Raw genomic sequence first — 12,392 nt, 5'->3', positions numbered from 1 at the left:
ATTTCCTCAAAAGAGCATCTAGATTGGCAAGTGCCTTTGCGGAAAAGATTTGCTTTTGCACAAAAGCATCCGTGCCCACTATAGACGCGCTTTTACGGAAGAAAGTTCCGATGGCCATTTTAGCCATCGGGCTTTCTTGAGCAAAAAATTAAGGTGCCTGTCTACACTGTCCCTCTTACGCAAGTATTCTTGCACAAGAGGGCTTATCCCTGAGCGGGAGCATCAAAGTATTTGCGCAAGAAGCACTGATTTTGTACATTGCAAATTCAAGCGGCCAGTGTAGACAGCTGGCAAGTTTTTACGCAAAAGCATTTGCTTTTGCACAAAATTTTGCCAGTCTAGACGCACCCTTTGTATATTATATTTATATGGCAGGTATTTGAACTGATTTAATGCCACTAAAGTTTGACTTTTTTTTTTTCATCTGTAATGGCAGGATCATTAGGTAGCATGATTTTAGTTCACTCTGGGAAGAGCTCTGATTTCACACTAAATGGAGATTTAATAGTGACTCTAGCGCACAACTAAAGCTGTGGCCACGAAAAAGAATATTGTGACTTTATATTAGGAAGAAGATATAGTTCAAGGAATTGAGTATAATGGTCACAGTATTAAATCATAAATTTAGGTTCAGATAAGAACAGTAGAGGCTAGAGAGGGTGCAGGGCCTTTCAGCACACCCACTAATTGCAGAATCCATGTTCCATAATGGGCAGTTGGGTATGAAGTAGGGATGTGATACTATACACATATCATCAGTTAACCTTCATGGTGACACGCAAGGGTCCCCACCCCCGGTACTGCTGTCTTTATATTAGAGGCAGCAGGCAGATGGGAGTCAGTGCACAACCTGTGTGCACCAACTTCCACAGAGCTGCCTCCCTATCCCCACCCCCACATGTAAATGTGTAACTGGTGAAAATTTCAGCAGTTACAAGTTTTATTTTTAAAAACGCATTTTAACATCCCTATTATGAACATCTATGCACTGCTCCAGGAAAGCACTTTTTAAATGAGTAATAGCCACTGCTGTGCACTGTCCCTCCAGCCCCTACAAAGTATTCATTCCCTTTGAGGCTACTTTTACATGTCAAGAAGGAAAAATAAACAATACAGGTTGATTTTATTTGCTCTGTATGTCCCCATGGCTATTCAAAATCAGCTTGCTTCTTTTAAACAAAAAGTATAACTTCTTATAATGAAGTTATGTTACTGTGAAAAACTGCAAAAATATCAGCATGCTGACAACTAAGAGTCAATCTCAGCTCCTTCATAGAGAAAGGTCAGGCGAGTAGGGCACAGCTGATGTAATTTCTAAACAAATGTAAGCTGAATTTCCTCAAGTTATATATATTGATTTTCTTTAATTGGGGCAACTGAACTCCAGTTGCTGTAGTGGAAAAATCTATAAAATAATATGATAAGTTGCTAATTTCTCTATTAAAAGAACTGCCGTAGAAGCCGTCAACCTTATAAACTGGATGTGTACTATAATCACTATTCCCAAGGCTTCCTAATTTGTAATTATATGGCCAAATTCATCCTTGGTATACCAAGGAGTTACAGACAGAAGTGGGCTCATTCTTGTCCAGCTCAAGAACATTTCTTCCACAGCCCTCAGTTCCTGCAGAGCTCTCACATGGCCTTGGCAACTGTTCTTTGCATTTACTGAGGCACAAAATGGCTGGATGTATTTAAAACTTGTCCCAGATGCCTTTGTAAATAGTCCCCAGTCAAAGTCCAAGACAGCCTTTAAGGGATATAAATATGAAAATGTAATGACTGGAAGAAATGTGAAATGTAAATATTAAACATCCTGTTTAAATATTAAACATAAAAGTTCTTCTGATGTTAAGCTACAGTTAAAGTTTAAGTAGGATAAAAACTGGTTTCAGTCACCAGTACTTGGGGTTTACAACCCATTATTGTCACAGAATGGCAATAGTTTTCTCAATCTTAGAACAATTTCATCTAGAAACTTAGAAATTCTGTTTGTCAAATGTATCTCAGATTTTCTTTTTGCCTACACTACTCCCACCCCTACCCCCACAATAGATCTTGACAAGAGCAACTGCACTAAGAGCAGCTTGACTGGTATTAACAAACTGTTTAAACTTGCAGGCTTTTTGTCATGCACACAATCCCAGAGTATGTATGCATGGTGAAAAGTATTTCTCTTGTTATGAATTCTAATTTGAGCACAATAGGTACATATTTCTCTTAATGACTGTGAGGCCATACAGTGCAAAGTGTTTGTTATCAATGAAACAATAAGACAGGTAGCATAAGTATATTCTATTTATACGTATACTTAGACAATTACACAGTCAATTTAGTATGAACTCCTTATTTATTCAAAATGGCTAAAAGACTGCAATGGTTTAAGATACAACACAACAACTTGTCCTAAGCACAAGAATTACTCATGATGGTCTGATGCTTTTTCTCTCAGAGGGCCAACAACATGAATTTCACACCCTCTGCCTCAATCACCCCAATCCACAATTGACAGTATGTTTATTTGGTGATGGCTGCTAAGTGGCCTAAAACGTACTGTCATTGGCTAGGCGAAGTATAAGCGTCTGCATAACCAAATACAAGAAGCAGCACTAATACCTGCACTAGAGAAAAGATTCACAGTGTAACCAACACGCATACACAAATCAAGATGAATTGCACTTTTATCAAGCTGCCATCGCCAACCTTTTTTGTTATTCACTTACTGCTGCCCTTTAGACAGATAGCATCAATGCACCCCTGCTGAGCCAGCCAATCCGATGTCTCAGTACTGTTCTGAGACAGAGGTACATTGTGGTGTCTGTCCTTACATTTTTAAATTCTTATTTCCTTTTTAATTTATGGCCAATAAGTCATTTTAAAAGTAAAATATACAGTAATGGTAGTGACAGTCACATAGTATTGTAGAATCTGTGACAAAAATCAAGCTTCAGGACAAGAGCTAGAGTAAAAACAGTGTAAAAATGTTGACACATTCTATGTGTTAGCATGTCACATTGTATCAAAGGCAACATCTCATTTCACAGATGTAGAGGAGATAATAAACCCACCCCCCTTTCCTTTTTAATTACCTTTCAGTTTCTATTCAAAGCTCACATTACATCTCATACATGAAAATATCAACGCTAAGCATGAGTTTTTCCATGCTGTTTAAGTTTCTCTTCTAGGGTAGAATACATGCAAATGAGAATTTACATTCATTCAGGGAATTTAATTGACAATGCATATTAACTAAGGTCCCCATTTTTTTAAAACTGTTTATAAATGAATAGCAATGTTGACGTTTGATGTCCTTTAAAGCAATTACTTCATTTTGGGCCAGAAAGCAATACTGTACTAATTCATTTTGTGATGTATGAACAAATGTTAATACCCCAGAGGCTCATTTGCAGCAACACCTTGTGATACCATCCACCACTTATAAGCAACATTTCCCACAGGAACACTGCTTCCTGTGAATTGTCAGCACACCCCATAATTGCTGTAACTGTAGCAACCAATATGTTGCTACTAATGCATGTCTACTGTACAATATACTCCCCGTTTAAGTAGCATGGGGGACATGTATTTTATTCAGATATTCAGGAGTTCAGAATTATGACGAAGGCAGGAGCCCTGTGTGTGTGTGGGGGGGGGGTCATCATTGTCCTCGTGTTTAGGGAGCTGTCCTTCGCCATGCTCTCACTTCCCTGTGACAACAGAGCTGTAAAAGGCTCCATGTGCTGCCACAGAGCCTGTGACAGTCAGTGTCTGCAGGCATAAAGTACGAGGGTGAGGCTGTGCTCCAGACAGGGCAGAGCACAGAGCCCCAGCCAGCCCACCAGCCTAGAACCTTCCTTGTAGCTTATGTCTGCAGGGACTGAGTGTACACAGCCCTGCAGAAGTGCTGGGAACCCTTTGCTGCTCCACTGTCACAACCCCATATACTTGTTGCCTGTGAAGGGCTCCCTTCACTGCCACAGGAGCCATTCAGCATCAGGGTGGCTTCCTCCCATCCTGGCAGGTGAAAGAGAGGTTGCTGTTTTACCCAAGTTTCCAAATCCCTTCCTTGTTCCCCAGCATGAAATATACACTACAGAGGCAGCTGTCGCATCTATCTCATGCTAAGGGACTCAGATAGTGTGGAAGTTCAGATAACAGGGTTTGAGATAAACATGAATTCTGTACATGAAATAGAATATTGTGCTTTATTTTGTTATTCCTTTTGTTAATTAGCAGTGGATACAGGCCAGGACAGCAGCTTCCTTGCAATTTGCTCTAATTGTGATATGCAAACCCTTTACTGTTCCCACCCTCAGACCAGTTCCCAACCATGTCAGATTTACTGGTAGCAAATCTTAGTTAGGTGGACTCCATTCCAGTCTACCGGTGGAGATTAGATTCAGAGGGTTAAGGACATTTCACTTTTGACGTAACCCAGATTTGAAGGCAACTCTTCAGAAGTGAAAAGCTGGTAGAACTGACATAGCCAACAAACAGCATCTGGGTTTACTTTTGGAATTACTTCAAGCTCCAGGATTGAGTTGCCTTTAAGGGTAAGGTTAGTGTTGGGGTAGCTAATGGTTTTTTTCTTTGAATGTTGTTTTCCTTTAATTCATTCTGGATTATGGTATGTGCATCTCTTTCTTGTTTGAGTCATCAATTAGGTTTGCATTAAACTTGGAACATATGAGATTTGTATACCTCTTAGTTTTTCAGCATAGATTTTCAGAGCATGAGGGTGTGACCATAAAAAAGGATGAATTCAAAATTCACACATTTTCAATGTACACATATATTCCAGTTGACAATCTGTAACAGTACTTTGATTTGTGAATCAGGATCAAATAGTGCTTTGAGAAACTTATAAAGAGTTGGGGACATTAATCTTGCAAGTCCTAGTAGTTCCTCATTAATAGGCCTAATAGGATTAAACTTTTTTCTAGTCATTGACACATTTAACCATTAACAGACAAATTACTGTATTAGGCCAACTTTTGAATTCTAAATTGAGAAGGCCAATCTTTAAATCTATACAAAGGCACTTTTTAGTTTAATTTTATTAAGGTCTGTATTACTGCATTTTGCTGTACTTCAATAAGCACTGCAGCTGAAATTGTGTGACTCTTTTCATTCTGTCACACCACTCCCTCCATTTTTAGTCACTGAGAATTTTCTGAAACTCTTTCCTTTTTGGAGATTTTTTTTATGCTTTATCATTGCCTGAATACAAAATGTTTGGAAAGTTTTAGGAATAATTCTGCTTATATCAGCATTTCTCAGATTGAGACTCCCAACCCAAAAAGAGGTCACAAGTCTATTGTAGTGGGGTTGAAAGACTACAAAAAATATTGCCGGGATGAGGGGGAGTTGGAAGTCCTCCAGATGGGACTCTGGGAGAAAAGCAATTGCTGCTCTCCAGACAGCCAGGTCTAAAGGCGATGCCACTGCCAGCAGTTGTTTGGAAGAGTGCCAATACCACAAGTATGCTCCTATGAGTATGTTCAGTAATTTGCTATCACTTTTGTGCGGGGATGGTCACAGACAGTCTCAAATATTTTCAAAGGGTGGCCCAACAAAGAAAGTTCAAAACCTCCTCGCCTATATGAATGAAATGTCAGTGGAGAAAAATATACATTACCCAAGCAAAGTTGTGGCACCTTATAGACAGATTTATTGGAGCATAAGCTTTCGTGGGCAAAGACCCACTTCATCAGATGCCCACTTCGTCTTTGCCCACGAAAGCTTATGCTCCAATAAATCTGTCTATAAGGTGCCACAGGACTCATCACTTTTTTGCAGATTCAGACTAACATGGCTACCTCTCTGATATCAAGCTAAGTTAGCATTGTCATGAGACTTGGCATCATCAAGGGTTGCACTGGGGCACTGATTGGACCTGCATGTTCCAGGACCAGTAGATTTTTTGAGCCCACCCAATTCTGCAAGAACTGGAGTGTTCACTTCTTTCAACCTAACTTACCCTGACTGTGCCAAGACACTTGATCAAGTAGCTTAGTGCAGTTGCCAGCAACACCCAGATCCATAGTCTCTCTGATGGGATCTAAAGTATTCATTCTCCTCAACATCTTCAGTGCCTTGGGTGATCACAAGTATGAACAGCCACATGTACTCCCTGGGAGCATCAATAGCCACATGTACTCCCTGGGAGCATCACCACTGCCCTTTGCCTATTAAAAAGTTTCAGGGCCACTTGATGGATCAATAGTTGGATCAATAGTTCCTCATCACTCCGAGGAACCTGATTCCTCACACTAGGACCTCAAGGCCTGTACTTCTATGCCCGTCGAGGATCTTGGTCATCTCAAGGTGAGCAAGAATATTCAGACCAACCACACGTGCCTGAAGTTCCTTCATTTATTTTTTCAGCAACTCAAGTGACACCGGAACTCCCACCAACTCAGGACTCTTGTAGTAATAAGGAAGAGCAAGCAGAAACAAGCCCTTGCTCCATTAGATCCCTAAAGACCAGTCACTTTGTCATCATCTATGGGTGAAGCAGTAGCTCCACAATTAGAAGTCAGAGAGGTTAGATTTGTCAGAAAAGCCTAATATTTGTCTTATTTTCCAATTATCAAGTGGTTTTAGGTAGATGGGAGAAATTCTGTGGAGTCCTGTATATAATACACAAAGTCAGATTAGACCAATGATGGGCAGCCTAGGCTAGTGAGTGGGTCACATGAGTGGCCCAACTTCATCTCACTAGGTCACAAGATCGTCATAACCAAGATGGTCTCCTAGGATAGGGTAGTTTTGCTAACTGTCCTTGTGTATCTAGATTTTGCAGAGTGTGCTGACAGATCTGTAGCTGTGCTTTGGTTGGATGCAAAGGGAGCACATTGCACACAACATTGACTATGAGAGCTATCTGCACGCACTTCACTTCATGTTCACTTTCTTTACATTAGTAATACTGGTAGGAAAAAAGCTATAAAGATGCAGATCTGGCATTCTGGCTACCCTGCACATGGGCATTGGTAAACAAATGTGTTGTGGGCTTCACATAGAACCCTGATGAACCACAGGCTGTCCACTGGATTGGATGATCACAAAGGTCTTCTCTGGCCTTGCATTTGGTTAATCAATGGATTTTTAAAAAAAGTTTTGCTTCCTTTTCTTGAATATTCCCAAAGCCAAAATGGCAGGGTTTAACAAAAGGAAATGTATCATCCTTATAGACAAGAAACAGTGCCTTGTATTACTCTGGGGTGAACTGGTTTGAAATAATTATGAAATTTTGAAAATTGGTCCTGTAGAAAATGTGACCATGTAATTAAAGACTGTCAATATAATTGTGCACCAGGGAAAAATTAAGATTGCAGAAGTTATCCTAATGACGGCATTTCCAAACATTTAAGAGCTTTGCAACCTCAGTGTAATATTATGTAATTTCATAGGTTTTTAAACAATTAGGGAGAAAATTTCAATATTATGGAATCATATTGACACCCACAAGGTTCATCAGTGGTGTTGGTATCTTAAGATCCATCAACCTCTGCCACTAGAGTCAATGAAGTAACAGCAGTAGGTTGTCATTCTCTGTGTGGCCTAGCATTCAAGTGGAGGGGAAAGGGTTAAGAGGTGCTGTTTTTCTCAGAGAGTTTCAGAGATTTTAGCTGACACCAAAGGAACAGCCAGACTCAGCAATCCTGGGTTCCATTTCAGAATCTGGATGGGAGCATTCTCTAGTGGGCACAGGCTTTTCCCCCTCTCCCCTGCAACATGATCCATTCACCACTATTCCCTTCAACCAGTCCCAGTCCTGTCCGTTCCCTACCACCTGGTTCCTTCCCAATTACTGTTCTTCTTACTTAGTGAGGCCTAGTCATCTTGCCTACCTACTGCTGGTCTTCTTGTCCAGGCTCATTATCCAAGATCCAGTCTTTCCTCTTCTCTTTAGATGACCACATCTCGTCCCAGGTTTCTTTCCAGCCACTCCTGATTCTCATTCTTGTGTCCTTATTCACCTACCCCATCCACTGGCTCCCAGTCCTAGTCTCCCTCTGCAGGCTTGTTGTCTAATCTCAGTCACCTGTCCACCTCAGTCTTTTTTCCCACTCAGTGCCACTTCTCTCTCTGCACTCCACCTCTTTCTCAGCTCCCCCAGGAAGTGTTCTTGTACAATCAGTTCCGGTTGTCTGTCCACTCCCCAGCTTCTTGCCTGTTTTCAGTGTTCTAACCCTAAATCAGCTGTATTCCAGCCCTCCTGCATTTTTCTCATTTCCCAGTCTCCTCTTTCAAATACTCCCAGTCTCCCTGCCCAACCATACCCAGTCCCTGCTTCCTGTTCCAGATTCTCTTCCTCCCATGCGAGCCACTTTGTACCAATACACTCCTTCCCCCTCTAACTCTTGTTCCCTCTACATTTGAATCAGACAGCTTCCTCCATCATGTGGCCTGGGCAGAAGCAAAGTCATTAATATCACAGGAGGGACCATCTCCCTGCTCTTAGTTTCAGGGTCCATCCTACCCTAGCCCAAACTAACTAACTTAACAGAGAAAGTCAGGCTTCACACTTGTAGCCCTGGGCTGGATAGAATAGTCACAGCCGTATGTAGGCACATGCTCTTTCAGAACAGACTGTTTGAAGATTTAGTTGCTGAAATTGGTGAAATCTTTCCTGAGCATATACAAATTTCAGTTTGACAAAGGCTCATACCTTGGCCAAACTTGATCATATTTTCATAGCAAAAGATACATCACTGATACAAAGGCAATTCCAAGTGCTTGCTCTAAAATATGGAACACTAGAGCCATTCGAAAGAAAGGGTTTTCAATAATTTTTAACATGATCAAAAAATGTGCTTTTCTCTAGTCTTGTTCTTGGAAATGTCTTGTTTGGCTGAAATTTTTCAACAAAAATAACAGCTTGAAGCTGACACAAAGTATGAAAAATTTCAGTCTGAATTGTTAAAGCTTCACAAAGTTTTAACTAACAGGGTCTCATAATGGGGAAGCGTCAGGAAAACTTAATCATAGGCCAACGTAGAGCACACCCTGTAATAAATACCCTGAGTACTGTTCTAAAACTGCATTCTAACTAATCCACATAACTCATGCTCAAAACAGATTCACTCTCACTGTGACTCATTTATTCTACCGGAATGTTTTAAATTAACTTTCCTGGTTGTCATGTATAAAGAAAAGTCCTGATTTCCTTTAACAGATGAAAGAATCAGACTGTTACTGAAGCCAGTGCTGTAGCGACTGAACTTTCTGCTACTTGTCTCCCCATAGGCTGAACATGCATTGCCAATTGCAATTTCAAGGAGAACTCTCTTTTTTTTGTATAAAGCAATCTTTTCCATTTATGTGGCTCAAACAGAAATAATTTTGTACATTTTGACTCCATATGAAAATATTTTTCATCCTTTGTGTCAATACAGTAACATTATTCAGCAAGTTCTTTACTGAGCTGGTATCCTTATTCAGGCCTGGCTTATCCTGATTTACATCTGCCAGAAAAGGGCAGTCCTCCACGGAATGCAACTGTACACTGTCTCCTTTGCCCCAGGAGCCTCTCTATGTGGGTTCTGTGAAATTTTCTATGTGCAGAGACTCAGGGAAGAGCCTGCACTCTCCAGCATGGTCAGTCCATGGATGCCTGCATGTAAATAGCATATAGAAGAGTTTAGTGTATTGCCTCCTCGGGGTTCTCCTCTTTGGCTCTTTCTGAGCACAGCTGCAAGTAAGGAGAGCCTAGCTAATGACAGCATGACTCCACCAAGAGAGGGGAGGAAGGGATAGCAATTTGTGCAGGACAGTACCTACTGTCAACTGATCTGTCTCTGAGCTTCTTCTAAAACTCCCCTTACTACAGGGGAACAAATACAATTCCTGGGAAACATCACTACATAATCAGGCTGAGTTTCCAGTCCCCTCTGCCCCTTTCAATGCCAGCCCTTATTTTAATATTCCATTCTTACACATTTAGGTTTGTCACCAGGCTATAATTGAGTGAGGAACTTGCTGATAAACAAAAGCATGTAACAGCTCTGCGAGGTATCGAGGTATACAAATGAATCCTTATATCTATCAGTGTTAATAAACAACACGTGTTAAAACTATAGCACAAATTCCTTTACTTAAAACTATTGAGTAGGAGTTTTTCTTTACCCAGCCAGTTGGGTCCAGAGAAAGCAAGTGGCATGGCTTCTTATTAATGCAGAGTAATCTGGTTTTTATCTTCATGAGCAGGGCAACTGTACAATAAATCTGAAAATAATCTTATTTATTGTATGTTCTAACTATATTTATTCTTACAGGGACAAGCTGATCTTCTAAAATATGCTAAAAATGAGACACTGGAGAATCTGAAACAAATCCATTATGCCGCTCTTTCATGTGGACTCAATAAACCAGGCACTGAAAATGCAGAAGTCTCAAAGCCCCGTCGAAGCTTAGAGGCCATACCTGAAAAGTCAAATGATGAAAATGGAGAATGAAGGAACTTTCTGCTCATAGTTATGGAGTTTATAACTCTACAACCAAATGTAACTGCACAGGACATTTGTATTGCACTTAATACTGAAGACTATATGTGGAGTTTTTAAAGCACAATTGGAGAAGCTAATTACAATCTATTAAAACTGTGAATGTACGTAGCAATTCTGCGTTTGATGGCAATTACATTGCATAACATGGGAATTATCTCACTGGCCAAACCATACTGTATATGTGTAAAATATATCATACTTTAGTAAGTGTGCTGGAAAAAGTTCTTTGTAGTTCCATAGAGAAACAAACTGCTTTTTCTTAATGAAAATTAAAACTGTAACTGAGGGGATGTGGATTCATACATAGGTTAACATGTAACTGTCTTGATTTTCAAAATAACTAGGTGTGCAATTCCTTGATTTTTTGTTCAAAATTCAGTAATTGTAATACAGAGATATTAAATTGTGCACCTAACTTATGAAAATCAGGTCAATAAAATGAAGTACACTTTCTGTTATAAATGTGGATTTTATTTTAGACACTTGGGGATATTTGTGTTTGAAGGGGAATATTTTTTCTTGTTGAGCCATAAATAAAAAGGAGAATGTAATTAGACAGTGCTCACTGACTCTTCAGTGCACTATGGGAGAGCCATTGTGTGAAAGGAAAATGTGCAATCAGTCTGATATAGCCTAGGTCTAAAGACCTATGAACTGCAAATATGTATAGCTAATTGTAATAGTGACCAAACTGTGAGTAAAATGTTGTAAATAATTTTTCATTCTGTCAAGTGAAGTGTTCACATTAAAAACAAGTTTTGTGATATTACTCCCATGCAAGTAAAGCTTTTAACTAAACTTTGTTTTATTTTAAAAATATGTTTCCAAGCACAGTAGGAATATTCAGTTATACGTTTTGACAAATACCTGTTTGCCTGTTATTTTTTATCATTTGACAATTTTAGCTAACAACATAGTAGCTAATGAACTCAAAATTATTATACAAACTTAGAGCCATCTATTGGAGCATCTGATTTAATAATAAAGTGCAGTATATCCTCCCACTGTGCACTACATTTAAAGAAAAATAAGATTAACATGTAATCTGTTTGGCAGAGGAGATTTTGGTTTCACTTATACCAAACCAAGTCCTTGATTCTGCAATGAAAGCTGTGTGAATGGACCTCTGCCTGGGCACAGTGTCTTGTTGATTTTATTGGAGAGCTCCTTAAGGGCAGCAATCCACCTGCATGGATCTGATTACAGGATAACCTTTAGTCATAAAAAACAAAGTTGAACACACTCCATGCAGTGCCCTTTGACGCTGCTTTTCTAAATGACATTCTGTACAGATTAGGAGCTGATTATAGCAGGTGCTGCTCACTCAGCTCCCAATGAGCAGATCATATACTGCAAGCCCAAAATATGCTCCTACTTAGGAAAACTTCTAGCGATTGCCATATAAAGATGTAAGAATATGGCCCATAGTCACCACTGCTCTTTCCCCAGGCTGGCTGCTGTAAGATCCCTGATTCCATGTGAAATTGATGGTAAGCAGTAAGCAATGAGAGCAGGCATCCTTACTGATAATAGTTAATATAAAAAGAGCCTACATGGACCAATTTTTCACGTGTATTTTTCACAAATTGAATGGGAATGAGAACTAGTAATGAGGTTAGCTACCCGATGTTCAAGGGCAGTTTCACTGTAAAGAAATATTTATCAGAAAGTTCAGTAACCCACTTGCAATGAACATTGATTGACAACTTTTGGTTTAAGCAGAAAGACAGAAGCTTAGAAAACAATCTGGAAAATGTCACTATAATGTGTATTGGCCCTTAAATATGACAAGTCAACAAAGCTCCTTTAGGAATCCTAGACAGCATCACTTTGAACTACCTACAGTATGGGAGATTATAAACACACCATAAATGACTT

At 39.8% G+C, this 12,392-nt stretch overlaps 1 protein-coding gene and 1 long non-coding RNA gene across 5 annotated transcripts in view; one reads left to right on the top strand and one right to left on the bottom strand.

The window, feature by feature from the left end:
- The window catches only part of PLCL2 (phospholipase C like 2), a 213,221-nt gene extending 201,938 nt beyond the window's left edge, over window positions 1–11,283 (top strand). For 3 of the 4 annotated variants that reach the window (XM_075922106.2, XM_025189747.3, XM_025189748.3), the window contains one exon: window positions 10,284–11,283. In XM_075922106.2, the coding sequence (XP_075778221.1) occupies window positions 10,284–10,463 (180 nt within the window). In that variant the 3' untranslated portion in view covers window positions 10,464–11,283. The remainder of the gene's footprint in view (window positions 1–10,283) is intronic. The other variant, XM_075922108.2, reaches the window with a different exon arrangement.
- Window positions 1–12,392, bottom strand: part of LOC142827305 (uncharacterized) — a 58,075-nt gene that overhangs the window by 8,908 nt on the left and 36,775 nt on the right. The window lies entirely within an intron of this gene.

The sequence above is a fragment of the Pelodiscus sinensis genome, chromosome 2 (assembly GCF_052426305.1).
Source record: "Pelodiscus sinensis isolate ZL-2025 chromosome 2, ASM5242630v1, whole genome shotgun sequence".
NCBI classification, from domain to species: domain Eukaryota; kingdom Metazoa; phylum Chordata; order Testudines; family Trionychidae; genus Pelodiscus; species Pelodiscus sinensis.
The sequence above is the reverse complement of the archived record's forward strand: the minus strand, read 5'-3'. Positions and strand labels throughout refer to the sequence as shown.